This window comes from Carcharodon carcharias, chromosome 28 (genome assembly GCF_017639515.1).
Source record: "Carcharodon carcharias isolate sCarCar2 chromosome 28, sCarCar2.pri, whole genome shotgun sequence".
Lineage (NCBI taxonomy): Eukaryota > Metazoa > Chordata > Chondrichthyes > Lamniformes > Lamnidae > Carcharodon > Carcharodon carcharias.
Genome location: NC_054494.1, coordinates 31,177,921 through 31,197,940, shown reverse-complemented (window position 1 = coordinate 31,197,940; position 20,020 = coordinate 31,177,921). Strand labels below are relative to the sequence as shown.

Below are 20,020 nucleotides of genomic sequence, written 5' to 3'. Positions count from 1 at the left end.
CTGCAATGGCGGATAATCCCACTATGCTTTCACGCTGGTATGAAACTGAATTTTGGCCTTCTCACCATATTGTGCCCCACACTGCCCACCAAGCTGCCTGATGCCAACGGGCTGGAATATTCTGGCCATCGAAGTCCTGGAGAATGTGAAAGAAAAGATTTACAGGAATGGTACTAGAAGTGAGAAATTGCAGCTCTTGGGATAATTGAAGAGGCTGAGGTTCATAAAACACAAGAGCAGGAGTAGGCCATTCAACTTCTTGAGCCTGCTCCGCCATTCAATAAGATCATGGATAACCTAATTGTGGCCTTAACTCCATCTCCTTGTCTGCTGCCCATAACCCTTAACTCCCCTGTTGATCAAAAATCTCCCTCAGCCTTGAATATATTCAATGATCCAGCCTCCTTGTTGGGGAAGAGAATTCCAAAGACTGATGATCCTCTGGGAGAAGAAATTCCTCCTCATCTCCGTCATAAATTGAAATTGTGCCCCCTAGTTCTAGATTCCTCCAAAAGGGGAGCATCCTCCCAACATCCACCTGTCAAACCCCCTCAGAACCTTATATATTTCAATAAGATCGCCTCTCATTCTTAGAGATGGGTGATAGAGCTCTTCAAAATAAAGTGTTGGACAGGGTACACTTCAGAATGCTTCAGTGCAGAAGGGTCTGGGTGCCCTCGTGCATGAGTCGCTGAAAGCTAGTATGCAGGTACAGCAGGTAATAAGGAAGGCAAATGGAATTTTGGCATTTATTGCTATAAAAAGAGTATAAAAATAGGGAGATGTTGCAACTGTACAAGACATTGGTGAGACCGCACCTAGAGTGCTGTGCTGTGCACAGTTTTGGTCCCCTTACTTGAGGAAGGATGTAGTTGCATTGGAGGTGGTTCACAGGAAGTTCACTAGGTTGATTCCAGAGATGCGAGGCTTGTCTTACAAGGAGAGATTGAGCAGTTTAGGCCTATACCCGCTAGAGTTAAGAAGGATGAGAGGAGATCTAATTGAGGTATATAAAATGCTAAAGGGGTAGACAAATTAGATGTGGAGCAGATGTTTCCCATTGTGGGGCATTCTAGAACGAGAGGCCATAGTTTTACGCTAAGGGGTGGTCGATTTACATCAGAGACGAGGAGAAATTACTTTTCTCAAAGGGTCATGAATCTGTGGAATTCACTACCTCAGAGTGCAGTGGATGTCGTGGTGTTGAATAAATTTAAGGACGCGATAGACAGATTTTTAATTAGTAACGGGTTGAAAGGTTATGGGGAGAGGGCGGGAAATTGGAGTTGAGGCCAAAATGAGATCAGCCATGATCGTATTGAATGGCGGGGCAGGCTCAAGCGGCTGAATTGCCTACTTCTGTTCCTAGTTCTTATGTTCTTATGTGTAGGGAATGTTTTCACTTGCAGAAGAATCCGAACTAGGGGCCATAAATCAAAGATAGTTATTAAATCCAATAGGGAAATGAGGAAAAGTTTCTTTATTCAGTCGTTAGAATGTGGAACTTGCTACCAAAGGAGGAGATTGAGACAAGTTGCTTAAATGCTTTCAAAAGGAAACCAGATGAATATATGAGAGAAAAGGGAATAGAAGGATATGCTGAAAGGCTGAGATGAGACAGATACAATGGGAAAAGACCCATGTGGAGTGTAAACAGCATCCCCAACTATTTGAACCAAATTACCCATTTCTCTCCTGTATATTCTACGAATGCATTTCCAGATCTGAAATCTATGCCTGCAATTAATAGCTGCTTTGCTTCTATATTTTTTGGCTGCAAAGTTTCTAGGAATCATTACAATTACGGGCTTTATATTCTGACCTGCAGAGTGCACCTTACCTGCCTGCGCAGTACCCAGAGTTTGCATTTGCTACACCTGAGTATTAAGTCCCTTACAATTTAGGAATTCATATTCTTGACCCTTATAGTGATACATGGTTTATGGTGACAGTGTCAGTCATTTTTTGCGTTCAGTATATTGGTTTCCAGAATTTTTACTGGTGTTTTGGGAGTAGATTTCATAGTGGTGGTCCATGAAGTATTTGTTTCTGTCCTCCTTGCATTGTTTTATGTTTAACTTATATTATTTCTGTTGCTATAAACGAATAATTGCCTACAATGAGAGCACTGTTTGTGCAGATGGTGCTGTATGCTGATGGAAGCAGGGTGTCCCTGGGAGACTCTGTGAAGGCAGGGGGTCCCTCGGTCAAGGCAGGGAGTCCCTCGGTAACAGCAGGTGTCCCTGTGAGCCTGTCAGTTTTTACAGGTGATCTCCCAGGAGCAGGTCAGTATTTGCAGGCACGTATTCCACAGAGATTTTGGGAAGCAGTAGTTTCGGAGGTTATATTATTTAATTCTACCCATTCATCTATAAAAACTGCTAAGCAATGACCTTTCCTATATAATGAGATTTCCATCTTGTCTATAAACATTTCTACATTTGTTTTAAAGGACAATTAAAAGCAATAATTCATGCTACCCCCAACTTGTAGAAAGATGCTTCCTATCCAGTGAATAAAACCTTCTTGTTCATTTCCCCACTAACAAAATTTCTGTCCCGATCCCCTTCCCTCAACCAGTTCACTTTGATTCCTGGAAGCTTTGGTAACTGGCCTGCCTTAGCCATGAATGCAAGTTGCATGAGTGCTGAATTACAGAACCAGTGCATCATGACTTCATATAAATTTTAAAGCATCTGTCTGCTGGGAATTGAAATGCAACATGTGTTGTTTGGAAGTGAACATTAAATAAAACACAGATTTTATTTACGTAAAGCAACTTCTGAGTCATTTGAATACCTGCACTCAACTTATCTTGTGGAGGAATTGAACACAAACAGTACAACCTCAGTGACTCACGGAGGAGTTGTCCTAAAATCACAAAAATCTGCATTTATATGGCACCTTTAGTATAGCAAAACATCCCAAGGCACTTCCAAGGAGTGTGATCAAAGGAACGTTGACATGGAGCCACATAAGGAGAGATTAGGGTAGGTGACCAAAAGCTTGGCCTAAGAGATAGGTCTTAAGGAGTGTCTTAGAGTAGAGACAGGTGGAGAAGTTCAGGGAAGGAATTCCAGAGCTTAGGGTCTAAGCAACTGAAAGCACCATTGCCAATGGTGAACTGATTAAAATCAGCTAGTAAGGGAGCCAGAAAAGAGATGTTGGATAATCAGTTTAATGGGAGTGGAGCTCTGGGAGCAGCTGGTGTGTCTCGTGGACAAGCTGAGTTCATAGAGGGCATAAGGGGAGGTAGGAGAAAATCTAGAGGACAATGCAGGTCAGTGCCAGTGTCAAACATTAGGGGAAAGCTTAGATTGGTATACAAGAGGAAGGCAAGGATGTGATCAGTGAAATGAAATAGGCTCTTAATTTTAAATTCTAGCAGCTTAACCAATCTTGTGCATCCAAACTGATTTGCATTTGTATCTGTTCATCAGCGCATCAAATTTCTCCTCCCTATTTTCTACACAAGTTGGCAGTGTGTATACCTCAAACTTATAGGTTTAAACCCCAGCCAAAGACTGGGACATAATGTAGGCTGATACTCCAGAACAGTACTGAGGGAGTGTTGCATTTTATTAGAGACATTGTTGAGTGGATGAGATGTTCAAGGGGTCCTGTCTGCCTATTCCAGTTGCTATTAAGGATCCCAGGGCAACGTTCAAAGAAGAGCAGGGAATTTTCCTAATGTCCTAATTAACATTCCTGTCTTTTAAAAAAAAGACACAAACTGCTTACTGCTCTTTATGGTATCTTGTGAGAAAAATAGCTGCTGTGTTTTCCTACCTAACAGCAATCGCTCTACTTGAACACAATTCATTTGTTTGAAGCACTTTGACATATTTCAGAGATGTGAGCAGATTATAGATGAATCAAAGTCTTATTTTGGGACAATCAAAAGAGAAATTTTTTAAAATAAAATGTCCTAAAGTCAATTTCAAAAATAGTTTCAAACTTTCTGAAATGCAGCCAGAAGTATATGTTTTTAAATTAAATATGATGTTCTAAGCAGCACTTCCCCAAGGGACAACTTCACAGAAAGAAAATGAAAAAATTACGTTAAGTAGAATTCAGTTCTACACAAGCTGGAACAAACTTCAAACTACTGCTGGCCTCTGTCATATTTTCAGAGTTCACTCAATTGCTTCCCTTATTACTGATGTAAAGTAGTGAGTGCTCCAGCAAAGCTCGGCCTCCAGTGCCAAACGAGACTGCAGTAACTTTCTTCTTCAGCCAGTGTGGGTGAAGGTGTCTGCCTCCTATATCTGCTCAGCATGTTTTAACAAATATTCAGACGTCCTTGGCCAGCCATAAGCCCCAGGGTCAAAGGAGTAAGATGTCTGATCAAGGAATGTTCAAAGAGAATATAGCTGCTGCATTGCATCAAGATAGCACTGGCTCTACTGATGCTGTGTGATCACTACAAATTCAGGTCTGTTGAGCAGCTAATGTGTTCCTGGATATTTGGGGAGGCACAAAGCTGGATGGGAACGTCACCTTGACAGGAGTGTGTACCTTCACTGCTCCTGTGCACTCCCAAAGCACTGGAGTGAGAAAAGATTTTCCATCCATTCCCTTGGATTAGGACTGGTGCAAAACCAGAAGGGGATTTTCGCCCTGGGAGCATTTGGGACACAATTTTAACTTAAATGACTGCCAGACACAAAGTCACAGATATTAATCATTGAAAAGCCAATTTAGATTGATGTCACAAATATCTCTTCAAGCAAAGAATTATTAACACTTGGAATTCTGGGATAGGTAAATGTTGCTTGAAGACAGTACATTGCTGTGGCAGATTAATTTGAAGGGCCAAATGTGCGCTCTCATTGCGACTTATCTGAGCTTGTAGAGAAAAAGAAAGATTAACTTCACATTATTGCAACTGAGGGATTCAGTCAACCATATACATGATAACCCAGCTGCTCTAAATTGTGTAACTTGTTTATTTCTGTCCCAATGGCAGAGCCTTCATGACGAGAAATGTTTTCCTGCCTGAAGCTCTATTATAGCCCGTGCAGTCAAGAGTGGAATCCAGGGTTCAATCAGATGTCCCTCTGTTGAGAGGAATTCATTTTGCCACTCCCCTGGAGTTTATAGTGATGAGCATCCACTCTGTTGGGTTTTGTTTCTTTAGGAATTTTCTGGTAAGTTACTAATCAACTAAGATTCTTCTGTGTCTGATCTAACTAGCAAAATGGAAAAAAAAACTTAGCACTTAAATAAGAACCCAAGAACATAAGAAATAGGAGCAGGAGTCAGCCATTTGGCCTCTTGAGCCTGCTCCACCATTCAACTGATCATGGCTTAACTGATTCTGGCCTCAATGCCATCTTCCTCCCTATTCACCAGAAGCCTTCACTCCTTGTAGTGCAAAGATCGGCCTTATTCAGCCTTGAATATAGTCAATGACCCAGCCTCCACTACTCCCTGGAATAGTGAATTCCAAAGATTCATAACCCTCTGAGTGAAGACATTCCTCCTCATCTCTATCTTTAGTAGATGACCTGTTACGAGCAGGTGAAAAGGGGTGAATAGGCTTCCCTCTATCTAATCTCCTCGGTCAGTCACTACAAAGTTTTAAGTTTCTTTTTCACAAGGGTATATCTTTACCAAATTAGAATGTATTCAACTATTTAAACGTGAGCGATAGGGAGCCAATCAAACAAGGTATCCTTGGGGTAAAGGAAGGAATAATTTACTCATCACTAAACCCGTGAAGTCAAGCATTTGGCCCTCATGCAGACATTCGGGACGCACAGACACACATCCTCCCCACACACATACACACACACACACACACTACGCACACACCCCACATGCACGGACCCCCAACCCCACGCACCCCCCACACACGGACAGCCCCCACCCTCCCCATGGACACACCCTCCCCAAGGACATCCCCCCCACGCACGCAATCCCCCCCACGCACGCAATCCCCCCCACGCACGCAATCCCCCCCACGCACGCAATCCCCCCCCACGCACGCAATCCCCCCCACGCACGCAATCCACCTGCACGCACGCAATCCACCCGCACGCACGCAATCCCCCCCACGCACGCAATCCCCCCCACGCACGCAATCCCCCCCACGCACGAACCCATGCCTCACACACACCCTCCGCCCCACACACACCCACCCTGTGTCCATATGCACACTCCACCCACGCGCGCACACATGTCAGAAATAAGGGGTTAGAGCCCAATAAAACAAAGGTGTAGGTTTTAAACACCGAGGCCGATTTGGACTAGCTAGTTTCCTGAATGCGATCAGACGTAGAAGATGCTGCACTTATTATGCGCTCTAGGTTCACTGATAAGTTTCTGGTAGAGTTAGCTTCTCGAAGTGGGTGACACTCTTATTTCAAAGGCAAGAGAGGGGAGAGAGCAGCCTTTGGCCTACTTCTGCTGAAGCCTTTCTTGACACCACTTGTGTCACTTGCAATCTCTCTCTGGTGGCTGGGAAGCCTTGAAATACTTGAAATACTTCGCCCATTGTGTATTTCCAAGAGGTTTTGGGTCTGTCTATCTTTGGCAGCCATTTTTTCAATATCCAGTACTTTGCATTTTTAATGTGTCTTTCTTAGAGTTTCAATGGGCATCTGAATTATAGGAATATTCTCTCTCTTCACATTCCCCCGAGGGTGATTTTTTTTTCTTTCTCTCTTTCACCTTGCAATGTGGCCTTCCATTTTTAAGCAGCTTGTTCTGTCTCAGTTCAAAATGAAACATTTCCAGTCAGTTGAAAGTTTAAAAAAATCATATTTTCAGAAATAACGTGGCATAGTCTCGTGAAGATCCCTTATTCTGAAACTCTGCCCCCTAGTTCTAGATTCCCCCATGAGAGGAAACATTCTCTCAGCATCCACCCTACCAAACCCCCTCAGAATCCTAGATGTTTCAATAAGATCACATCTTATTCTTCTAAACTCCGGTGAATATAGGCCCAACGTACTGGACCTTTCCTCATCTTCATTCCAGAAGTCAGCCTCATGAACCTTCTCCAAAGCAAGTACAACCTTCCTCAAACACAGAGACCAAAATGCAGTACTCCAGGGCCAGGATTTTCCATTCGTCCTCTTGCGTGGATCGCGAGTGCTACCTGTGCAAGGGGAGGAGGGAGAGCTGGGCCTCACGTGCAGCTCGCGCAAGCGCATGAAAGATCGATTCCATCTCCCTGAGGCACGGAGCTGCCTCATGGAGATTGAAGAAATTTTTTAAAAAAATAAATAAAGACATGAAAAATTTAATGAAACATGCCCCTCATGTGACTGTGTCACATCAGATGGGACATGTTTTTATTTTGAAAATAACGGTTTTATTTAATTAGTATTACTTTAGGAAACCTCAACCCACTCGTGGATGAGGTTTCCTAAAAAAGCGTAAATGCTGTTTGGCCTTTTCACTTGCCCACCAACAGTAAGGTTGGACAGGCAGCGTAAAATGCAACTTAACTACTTAGTTAATGGCCTTAAGAGGCCTTTCGATTATCGGCGGGTCCGCAGCTGACTCTGGCGCTGAATGAAATATCACGCGAGTTTGCGATGACATTGGGATGCATGCCCAACGTCATTGGCGTCATTTTATGTCCCACCCGCATGCCGAATGTAAAATTCTGCCCCAGGTCTGGTCTCTCCAATGCCCTGTACGGTTGTAGCAAAACCTCCCTGCTTCTATACTCCATCGCTTTTGCAATTAAGGCCAACGTTCCATTTGTCTTCCTAATTATTTGCTGTAACTACACAGTAATTGTTTGTGTTTCATGTGGAAGGACACCCAGACCTCTCTGTACCACAGCATTCTGCCATTTCATTCAGGACGTCCCCCGCCTTCACGCTTTGTAACCATTGGACTGCTTTGGAATTGAACTCATGAAGGAAATGCAGCAACTGATTTTGCACAACCTCCCACAAAAGAACAAAATGATCAGTTAATCCATTTTTGTAATGTAGGTTAGAGCTTAATGTTGGCTAGGACACCAGGAAAACTCCCTGCTTTTCTTCTAATAGTGCCGTGTAATCTTCAAAACCTGTCCAAACAAGCTGATGTTTTAACATCTAATCCAAAAAATGGCACCTTCAACAATGCAGCACTCCCTGGAGTGTCAGCTTAGGTTATGTGCTCAAGTTACGTTCTTAAACCTTAAGACGAGAAGGCTGCCACTAAACCAAGCTGACACTAATTATCTGGAGAGAAAAGAATTACAAGACTGCGGGGATAAAAGCAGGTAAATGAGATCTAGCTGAGTTGCTCCTTGCAGAGGGTTGGGACAGACACGATTGTTCAAATGTTCTCCTTCTGTGCTATAATGATTTTATGACACTGGTGTATTGCACGCGTCAACGTAACATAGTTTTAAATGACAGTAATGTATGCCACCAATTATGTGAGAAGTAGCTGTTTGTTTATTATTACTCTTGCATACATTCTAAAGACATTTTTCAGCAATGTGTCTTATGGATACCATTTAGATAATTGGGTTGCAGAGTTTAATCCTCAAAAACTGACAGATAAAACCATGGTGGCTTCTCAAGATTTTGTATTCCACTTGAATGTTGTTTAAGCTATGAACTCAGAAATAGAAATATTAGGTTTGTTTTATACTTTAGGAATGATTCTAAAATGAAAAATGCTTTGGCAGCAAGGTGGCACAGCAGGTTGGGTTTCCAGGATGTGACAGTGATATAGGTTCACATGCCCACCTGCACCACCTCTCGGTGATCTCCCTGTGGAACTGTAACAACTGGAAGCCATGTGATGAGCAACTTCTCTCAGCCAACTGCAGAGTGGGGCACAGGTGGAACTGAGAGAATCCAGGTTATAGTTGGTGCATGAACGGAGAAAAAGAATAGAGATTTTCAGCCACAAATTAACCATTTTGAGTTAACCAGTGATAGATGCAGGAACAGAGGAACCTAGCTGTATATGTACATCGATCATTGAAGATGGCAGGGCATGTTGAGAGAGCAGCTAATAAAGCATATAGTATCTTAGGCTTTATTAATAGGGCATTGATTGCAAGAGTAAGGAGGTCACGTTGAACTTGTATAAGACACTAGTTAGGCCTCATCTGGAGTACTGCATCTAGTTCTGGGGAAGGATGGGAAGGCATTGGAGAGAGTGTGAGGAGATTCACAAGAATGATTCCAGGGATGAAGAACTATAGCTATGGGGATAGATTGGAGAGGTTGGGACTGTTTTCCTTGGAGAAAAGAGGGTTAAGAGGAGACTTGATAGAGGTATTCAAGGTCCTGAGGGATATGGACAAGGTGAATAGTGCAAAACTGTTCCCACTTAAGAGAGCATCAAGAATTAGAGGGCACAGATTCAAAATAATTGGCAAAAGGAGTAAATGTGATGAGGAAAAATTTTTTCACCCAGAGGGTGGTGGAGTCTGGAACGAACTTCCTGAGTGGAGGCAGGTTTGATTGAGGTATTCAAAAGGGAAGTGGATTGCTATCTGGATAGAAAGAATGTAGAAGATTACGGGATAAGGCAGGGTAGTGGGACTCGGTGGAATGCTCTTTCAGAGAGCCAGTGCAGACTCAATGGCCTCCTTCTGCACTGTAAAGGTTCTGTGATCATGGAAACAACTAGCTTTAAGATCTAACCTGTGGGACTCAGGTCAGTTGCTCACCCCAGTAACCCAGAGACATCTCAAATGTTAAGCTCTGAAATAAACATTTTCTCTAACTCAGCAACCAGTGTAATATTGGACTGCAAAGGCCATTCCTCTCTTTGTTTTTTTACCCAAATTGATGCTTATAAAATGTCCAATATGTCAGGTTACAGGGAGAAGGCTGAGCTCAACTGGCTCCCTTATTTGCTGACTGTGAATACCTAGTCAATATGTGATCAGAGTATTTACTTGCTTTTTTTTAAAGAATGACCGTAGTGCATTATTCTCCATGTGTTAAGCGTGTTTGCATATTCATAGCTGTACAAATCTTGAAATCCATCCCAAACATTATTTTCTGAGTGTGTGGCAAAGTGAAGTCAGCCCTTGAGATCACCTTCAATAAACTGACAGTTGTTTTTAAAACCTACTTGTCAAAAAGTGGCTACATAGAGTGCAGCCACAGGCACTGGTATAGGTTAGCATAACAACAACACTTAACTCTTTTGAGTTCTGCACCGACTAGATTTAGCCAATCCTGGACACAGCAAGCAGCTGTGCTGCTGACTTGTCTGTATTCATGCCACCAGATTATGTGGGATGAAAGCAGCTCTGTGCTGGCTAGATTTTTATATGAAGTTTCCAATAGTCATTTTCTATTACTTAGAAATGGTCATGCGTAATGAGTACACACTTTTGATACATCTTCCTAGCATTCAATTGTCCAGTATTTTAACCAGGGCATCAATCCATTGAAAACAACAACACGTTCATTAAAATTGCAGATAATGTAATATCATAGTGTTCATACACCAATATCTCATTAATTTCTAAGCTCAAGTAATAAAAGCCAGACTTTTCTTGCAATATGATAGTAATATTCTGTAGTGTAGATGTTCTAGAAAACCTTTTCTGTATTTTAAATCTTATTCAGCAAGTACCTTGTATTGTTGGCATATTGAAGCAGCACTTTTTTTTTATTCCTTCACTGGATGTGGGCATCACTGGCTAGGCCAACACTTATTGCCCATCCCTAATTGCCCTTGAGAAGGCGGTTGTGAACTGCCATCTTGAACCGCTGCAGTCCATGTGGCGTAGGTATACTCAGTGCTGTTAGGGAGGGAGTTCCAGGACTTTGACCTAGTGACAGTAAAGGAATGGCGATATAATTCTAAGTCAGGATGGTGTGTGGTGTGGAGGGGAACTTCTAGGTGGTGATGTTCCCATATGCCTGCTGCCTTTGTCCTTCTAGGTGGTAGAGACACATACCCATCTCACTGTTTGTCACACACAGATTTTTAGTTCAATTGCATTGTCACAAGGCAAGTTGACCTGAGTTGCTGTTAGTGGCTGACAGGAGAAAGGTACTATCAGAGGCTGTGGAGCAGATTGACAATTCATCATCTCAGTCATTGAATAACTTATAGGGTATGAAACTGAACAAAGGGAAAAAAGCAATCAAACATTCGATAAAGATGGCATCAAATTGTTGATCAAGGCAATGCCTTCAGGTTGGAGGACTTAAATTTCTGCTGCAGTTCCATGTAAAGTTCCCTATTTTGGGTGAGATCCTGAGTACATGTGGGGGAGGGAGAGAAAATTCAACAAATGATTCATTCTAAAAAAAAACCCTTGTATCACAGTGGATGTTTATGGAGCAGCACAAGGATATTGTATTACCTGTATAGACTGTCAGGCTAAAGAATGACAGCTTTAAAACACAAAAGTACATGAATGAATTACCCTGAGAAAAATGAAGAACGTTCTTGGGTCTGTAGATTGCCACATTTTTTAATCATTAGGATCAGGAATGTAATAAAAAATTCATGATTTCAGATACCAATTGCTGGAAACAATTCTGGTTTTGGAAGGTAAATTGGACTTGCAAAGGATTGAAAATAAAAGCAGCTGCCTGTGCTGATATTTGATGAGATGTGATTCAAACTGCCATTGTAATTGAATCCAGAATTCATCATCTATGGAAAATTCAGGACAGAAGTTGGGAAGTATTTCTTTGCTGGTTATCAGACAAGTGATCGAGATCAAGACTCTGGCTCACTTAATAAAGAGTTAGATGCTGAAATGAGGAAGCGTTAGGGTTGGGAGTTTGAGAGAATGGATTTAATGGGCAGCATGGCTTTCTTGAACTGAACTTATTTTGAGATCATTAACCGCAAACTCTGTTGTTACTGTATTTATTATTTCAAAAATCTCCAATTTCTTTTTGAATATTGTGCTCACAAGCAGAATTCTCAGGCAAGTGTTTAATACTGTACAGCTGTATTTGTGTGGGTAAGGGGCGATTGTTGGTATTTCTCCTTTATGTGCTACTTTCTGAGGTTGATATCTGATAACTTTAAAAGAACACTGTTATCACTAAATTTTTTCACAGCATATTTGTGTGTAAAAAATCAGAACTGACCATCTAGAAATTCAAAGTTTACAAACAGCTTGGCTAATTCTTGGAGTCCCAGGTCCTCTCTCACTGTGTGTCTGATTCTGTCCAGATTACTTCAGCTGTTCCTGACATAATGTGTGTTTGTTTCTTTTTTTTTGTTTTTACCTTCTTCCCTTCTCCCCCTTTTTCTTCTGCACAGACTGGGCCCTCTGCTTCATCCTCCTCTCCCTTGCAGGGCACGTTCCATGGCAACGCAGGTCCTGTCCAGCTGCATCGTCGACAGAGTGAGTGTAACACTCTACAGTCAGACTCTCACAGCACTGCCAGAAAAAAACATAGAACAATTAGCATGAAATCTCTCTTAGCTTGACACGGCTAGTAAAATTAAAGATTTGACACAGTGAAATAGATTTCTTTAAGAATTACTCTAGCTTTCAGGCAATGTGCACGCTTTTCAAAATTGATTAGTGTTTGTGATTAGCTCTTGCAAAATGCATTCATTTGGCACAAGATCCTGCCAGGCATGAGGAACAGAGGCCATGCCGTACATTTCAACTTGCACTAATGGGGACAATGCAATCCCTTTGAAGCAAGGAGAAACATTCCCTTCATGTTAAAGAGCCACCTAATTTTCAGCTTCTAAGACAGGTTGATGCACTCAGCTATTTTTTTTATACAACCAATCTCACCCATGTCTCTTTGATTAAAGGTGATTGTGAACATTAATTAGGAATGCCTGTATTAGACATGTGCATGAGTTGTGATTCCTCTGTTAACTGGCCACAGAAAGGCAAGATGATTATCTGACCATAAGTGCATTTGGTATCCTGGTTACATTTCAATTACAAAAAATAAACATTGGACATTTACAGTATTTTAAACATTGTGGAATCAAAATCCTCCACGATGAAGGAAGCTTGAATGAACCCTGCTTAATTTTCAGTGTTCACCAGCAATAGCATCTTCAGAACCTTGTCCAGGACAATTAAGGATTGCAACAATTGCTGTCCTTGCCAGCATTGCTTATATTCCATGAATGAATAAAAAAGAAAAATCAGCTAAATAAATTATACAATGAGTTGATTCATTAAATTGGGATTAAAACTGGAATTAAAATGTTTGCATGAACACCCAAGGAACAGAGCATGTGTGCACGGCCCTGGCACATTGTAGCAGCAGAAGTGCCTGGATGGTGAATTGAGAAATGGGCTGTTGGCTTATGATGTACACAAAATTAGGATGCTTCCCTGTAAGGTTCAGTTATGTAAACTTCAGTGTCACTGCTCATCAAATCACATTAGATTACCAGAACTGGCTTGTCATCACTGTCTGCTGGCCAAAAAAAAATTGGGAATGGTTAAAAATGGTAAGTAACCATCAGGTTTGTACATAGCTTAAAGAATGGGGTAACCTGAAATGTACAATGCTTTTCTGAAGTTCCAGTAAATGTGAACCACTCAAAGTAAAATCTTGCAGTTTATAATATCCTGTCAATTCCTCAATGTGTTACTGTACTGTAACACATGGCATATTATACACTAAGCTTCATGTGTATATTATTGAAACCCTGTCAACTCCACTTAAGTGAATCCCTGTTAGTGATGATCTCTGATGATGGAGCTATTCTGTTCTGATTTTGTGTTTATATAAAGTGAATGAATCTTTTAACAACCCTAATCAGGTGAACAAAATAAATTGTTATTTTCTTTTAAAAGAAAGTAATTAGAAGGATCATATTGAAAGGTTGGTGCTATTGTGGGCTATCTCATGTACTGAAAGTAAAACTTCCCACCAACTAATCCATCATCTCCAAATAAAAACATAGCAGAGGTTTTTGTGGTTATTCTATGACCTGACCCAAGCACTCCGACACAGCAGCCAAGCCACTTTAAATAAGTGGAATTTGATGATCCAAAACCGTTTGTGTCTATCGTGCATGTGTTAATTGAATAGCTTGAACCGTTTTCTTGTGTTAGACTCTTTTCAGCCTAGGATTGCACAGTTTATCATGTTTACAGTTTAAATTGGTCAGTCTGAGTCACCTCTTGCACATCTTTGTGTCTATCAATTAGCATCAAGTTAAAAGCAGTAATTTTGTTGAAGATTTCAGTCAAATGTCTGTTATAGTGACCTGCAGGATTGTTTTTTCTCTATGCCAGAGTTTTTGCTAGGAGCAGAAACTAATTATCATGCTTCTGAATTTGTAAGCAAAAAAAAATCCACATAATTACTGAATTTTTCAGGACTCCAGATTGGAGAGCGGTGAACATTTTCTGCACAAAAACAGAAAATGCAGGAAAAACTCAGCAGGTCTGACAGCATCTGTGGAGAGAGAAAAACAAAGTACAGACTCGAAGCGTTAACTTTGTTTTTCTCTCTCCACAGATGCTGTCAGACCTGCTGAGTTTTTTCCAACATTTTCTGTTTTTGTTTCAGATTTCCAGCATCCGGAGTATTTTGCTTTTATATTATGGTGTACATCTTCTGTTGCTGTTGGCAGCGCAGCCACTGCTCCTGAGCGTTTCTGTCCTTTCTCTTGGATCCACACTCCTCTGTCAAGAGTTTTATTGAGGCCTCATCTTTTGCATTAATTGTGTTTCTCCCCTTCTGTGTGAGCCCTAATGGCACTTTTGTGCCTGCAACCTGTGACGTACTGCCCTTCTCTCTCGCTCTTTCTCTCAATTATCAGCTCATAAGTACATATAAAAAACTTCTCCCTCTCAACCCCAGGCTCCAAAGAAATACAGGATCTGCTGTCTTCTTTAATGCGGGACAGGTAAACAAATGAAAATATTTCCCAATTCGTACATGTGTGGACACTGCATTTACTGAGCATTTTTTAAATAAATGCAAGCATCAGAGAACTGAACATTTAAAAATTTTGTTTTGATTTGTTTGAAAAGATAATTTCCAGAGCCAGAAGCAGACATATGACCAGTTCAGTGTTTTGTTTTGTTAGATAGATTTTACTCGCAAATAGATACATCAATATTACATATTTTGTTGCACACTTCCTCTGCAAAAGATGTTTGTCTAAACTGAATGCAATTTGGAGATGATAGTTAGCAGTTGCCCTAAAGCCAGAATGGTGTTTTGTGCTGCTGTAAGAGTTGGAGGTTGGCTGATTTGAAAGCACTAACAATACTTGAGGGGCTGAATGGCATACTCCTGTTCCTACTACCCACTTAACACTGCATTTTGGGAGGCATTTTATTAAAATAGCAATGCAAAAACATTCCCAAGCAAGAGCTGTTGTGGGGAAATTCAAGGGAAAGTCTATGGTCCCATTCAGCAACTACTGATGATGACCTAAGACAGTGCCTTTTCATTGCGCCATTATCAGGAGTTCCCACCAGTGGTGCTTGTGAGATCAATCAACGTCACAACGTGTGAATGACAATCTTTTCTTAGCAAATATAAAGGCAAGTTATGAAAGATGATTTTCTCAAATGAGACGGTGTTGCCAAATTGCAGTCAACCCAACACTCTCAAAGCTTTCTCAATTCTTTGAAGTAAACGCTCCTATTCTGAGTGAGCAGCTTCATCCTTCACTTTCCAATATCCAGGCAATAAACAAGCACCTGTTTAATTCCAGTAGGAACAAACAGTAACATTGTTGATAATACGGATTATCAAGATTTCCAAGTTTTCAGTGGTTAGGAAGGAAACGGGACTTTTCACAGTGAGTATTGTGAGAGACTCTTCAAACCTTGAAGCTGTGTAGCACATGTATCCACTGCGTAACCAAGGGCATCATGAGGGAGCCAAACATTATTTCTTTCACAAAGAAAGTATTTTAACTCTCACCGATTTACTGACCATATGTAAGGTGAAAAAAGTAAAACAAATTGACAAGGGTGTAACTCTGTATCTTGGAAGCCGCAAGTTGGAGCACAGTAACTTTCTTCACTATCTCCCCATCACAAGGTTATGAATTAGGTAGAGATGAAGTAATCCATTTAGCTCATCACAGCTCCTCAATCCTGAATGCCAGCCTCTTTGTTCTTCTTCCCACTGGGGCATGGGTCTATTTCTTAAATAAATCCAGAATTCTCAACTCCTTAAATTAATACATTTCTAACATTAATCCAAAATTTTCCTTTTACCAGTTTGAATCTGTGCTCCTTGTCCCATTGTAACAGCTCAGCTTAGCATAATATTCTGTATCTACATTTCTCAACCACTTATTATCATAAAAGCCATCCCTTAGTTTGACCCCCCCCTGTCCAGGATGAAGAACTCAAGTCTTTCCAATAATTTTTCATGACTCACTCTTTCAATGCTGTGGATCAAACTTGTGGTTCCTCACTAGCGTGCCTTCCTCTCCCTTGTTGACCTGAGATAGATGCGATAGTCAAGATGTGGGCTGGCCAGAAATTGAAATGCTTTAGGCATGATTTCCTCTGAACTGCACTCTGCTCATTTAGTTGTGTAGTTCACCATCTTATTGTGCTGGTGATTACTGGTTTGCACTCAAATAACCACACTGAGCCAGATCTCAGTCAAACACATTCTTAGTTATTTTGTCATTATTCCTGAAATATTTATGTTGCCCATTTTTTTCTCTTCCTCCATGATGCTGGATCTCTGAGTTTAGTCATTCTGTAGTCGGCAGATGCTGAGTGAAGGATAAACACTTTGCCATAGGGAGAAGTTAGCCATGTATCTCCTATGTACATGAGAGAGCCACCTACCTGTTTGACTTTTCTGCTTGGCAAAATATTTAACAACTGATTCATAGTTATTTCCTCTGCAGTGTACACTTGTCATTTAATTTAGGCTTGTGTGAAAGAACAAAGCTTTGTTTTCAGCACAAAGCAACCTCCAGTCCTAAACAAAGCACATCAGGCTGACATTTAATTTATGTGTAACACATGGAATATGACCTGAATGGCCCAAACACATTAGCTGGCCATTCATCTCATTATCAGGTCTTCCTCTCCATAAAATATCTCCTATGTATGCACGTCGAGGTAATTCTTTGTATGTGAAGCTAACAGAGAAATTTTTAAGACATATGAGAAGGTGCTGATTTAAATACAAATCTCCTTCCTTCCTTCTCCCTTTTTGAGAATTGTTATATTTGGCAAGTACCTAGAAGTTTGTCAACAGGAATTGCAAGCCATAAACAGGTGAGATATTGAAATGAGTGGTAAGTGGCTTTTATCTTGGTACGATAGTAAATATCATACAGTAAGAAGTATTTTGTTCTTAGCGTTGATGTACCTTGACTATACTGGGGCATTTGAACCACCAACTTGAACTTTTGAACTACAAGCAAAAGTCAAGATGTTCAACGATAAGACCCTAGAAATCCAGAGTAGCGCTCAAGTGAAAAGAACCCTAAGGAGGAAAACTGTGGATTAAATGAATTGCATGGTAAAAGAACCCTGGAGAGAAAACTAACAGTGAAAAGGTTAGAACCAAGGTTCACTATGGCTTATGATGTCATAAAATTGACTGAATTTCTTAGAATTTATTGTAATAATGAAAAATCCATAACAGCTGCAAAGAATCTGACGATTTTAAATTTTTCTGTAGCTGAAGAAGCTCCAGACCATCAAATGATCTTTGGCAAATGGTGTTTAAAAGTCCAATTAAACCAGAAGGCAAGTAAAGAGGCAATGAACCAAATCAGAGCAGAGATAGAAATGTTGTGTTGCAACCTGCAGGTGGGTGAGAACACATTAAAAGCAGTAAGTTTAAATGTTTGATGCTATCTGTTGGTGCACGCAGAGGTAGATACAGAAATAGCACTGCAGTAAAAAGTGCATGAAATCACTGCAACCTGATCAGCGATTGTACATCTTTACAATGATTCCATCAAAGCAATTACACTATTAGAATTAAAATGACATTAGTAATGTAGGAAATAGAGCACACTGCAGGCAAAGTAAGTGCGCTCTTTAATCATAAAGCTTATGTGTATTCACAGATTAGTCCATAGCTTTATCTGCTGAACAATTTTTTCCTCTGTGTAAGGACTTATGATAAGTATAAAGATCCATTGATCAAAGAGCATCTTCATTTTTGTGTCAGCCTCAATGTGACTGGCAGATGGAGCATATTTTGATGCATTAAGTGATAATTCAATGATTAAGTTTTGCATGAAAGAACACCAAAGTAGAGAAAAGGGAAGAACTTGCATTTGTAAGGCACCTTTATAAGCTCAGGATGCCCTAAGGTGTTTCACAGCCAGTGAGATACTTTCAAAATGTAGTCACTGTTGTTAATGTAGGAAAGTATTGACAAAAACAGATCTTTGAATAATATTTGGGATGAAGGAGGAGACTGTTTGTTGACTTTGTCCGCAACCAAAACTGCATTTATCACAATGAGATGGGTTGCAGAGGACAAGTGACTATAACAAATACTTCAGGCTACTCACATTGGCACTATCCCATTACACAAAGGGATGATTTCAAATGGTTTAAATGTTTTAAAATGAAGAATAAAAGCTTGCCTTTGAATTGCATCCTATCAAGTCTCAAAGTACTTAATATGAAGCAAATTCTTTTGCAGTGCAATGCACCAAATTTTGCTGTTAAATTATCAATGAGGCTAATTGAACATGCTTGTTTTTTATGTACAAATGCTACAGCAACTTCTGGAGGGGGCAGATGTGCAGCTCAATGTGGATATCTCAATGCTGCTGTTTGCGTTGTGGTGCTCGGCCTTTAGCTTCACAAAGACAGCATTTCATCATCAGTCTTGCCATATTAAAATGCATTGAATGGCCTGACATTGATAAATTTTCGCTGTAGAGACCAACTAAACATAACACAGAAAGTGGAGCTGTCATTTCAAACTCAAGTACCCTTCTAACAAGAGTTCAGAGTTCACTTCTGCCAATCAACTTCACTAAAAATTATCTATAGATTAGGGGGTGGTGGTGGAGCCGTGGTAGTGTCACTGGACTAGTAATCCAGAGGCTAATGCTCTGGGTCAGGGCTCTACTCCCACAATGGTAGCTGGTGGAATTTAAATTCAATTAATAAAAATTTGGAATTGAATGTCAGTCTCAGTAATGGTGACCATGAAGCTATCATGGGTTTTTTTTTCCTACAACAATCAAACTGGTTTGCTAATGCCCTTTAGGGAAGGAAACCTGCTGTCCTTAATGTTGGAGAATGTAAACATGATGAGGATAAAGACTTGGGGGAGAGATATAGAATAAAGAAGCCAATGTTGTTGATGTAATAATGATGGCACATCATATGATTGAGTAACAGATTTGGAGGGAGGAGAACTTCCAACCTTTTATATAGTTCCCAAATATATACAGAGTAGCTGTAAATAAACCAATAAACAAACTACAGTCTCGAGCAGCTTACTTTGGGTGAAGAGACAAGCCCCAGTGAACCCTGTCTAGACCCAGAACACATGATGAAACACTTACCCAGTCTGACCTACATGTGAGTCCAGACCCACAGCAATGTGGTTGACTCACTGCCCTCAGAAATGGCCTAGCAAGCCACTCAGTTGTAATTATTCAGAATGGGCAACAAATGCTGGCCTAGCCAACAATGCTCAACAATAACCAAATTTTAAAAAACAAGTGTGAGCAAGCATTGGAGACTTTTGAAAAAAATTACCTTTCTTTTAAACTTTCCTTTCTGCCTCTTTCTTTTTCCTTCTTTCTCTTTCTTTACCTGATTTCCTCCTCTCTCTATCCAGTTTTTCTTTCCCTCTCTTTATTACTCTTTCTGTGCTTGATTTGACATTGAATTCACCCACTCCAATTTACACTTGTCAAAGTGACCTTGCACTGTTTGTTTCACAATCTTCCAATCTCATCGGTTAAGAAGATAGGCATTTGCTTGCCCTCTTCACTCAGATCCCGGATGTCCTGTTTCCTTCACTGCATCAATATCAGCTTGTACTTCCAGTGACTAAATGGGCAAAAATGTTTTGAGCTGAAGGTGCAAGGACAAATCTAACTAATGGTAGATGTCGCAAGAAGCTCTGTTGCAGTAGAATCTGGCTCACTTTTAAGACAGTCT

General features: G+C 40.7%; 1 protein-coding gene across 3 annotated transcripts in view; it reads left to right on the top strand.

Moving 5' to 3' along the window:
• Positions 1–20,020, top strand: part of LOC121270915 (serine-rich coiled-coil domain-containing protein 2-like) — a 569,579-nt gene that overhangs the window by 499,195 nt on the left and 50,364 nt on the right. The window contains exon 10 of one of the 3 annotated variants that reach the window (XM_041176519.1): positions 12,217–12,301. The exons of the other annotated variants lie outside the window; for them this stretch is intronic. Within the exon in view, the coding sequence (XP_041032453.1) occupies positions 12,217–12,301 (85 nt within the window). The remainder of the gene's footprint in view (positions 1–12,216; positions 12,302–20,020) is intronic. 3 annotated transcript variants of the gene reach the window in all.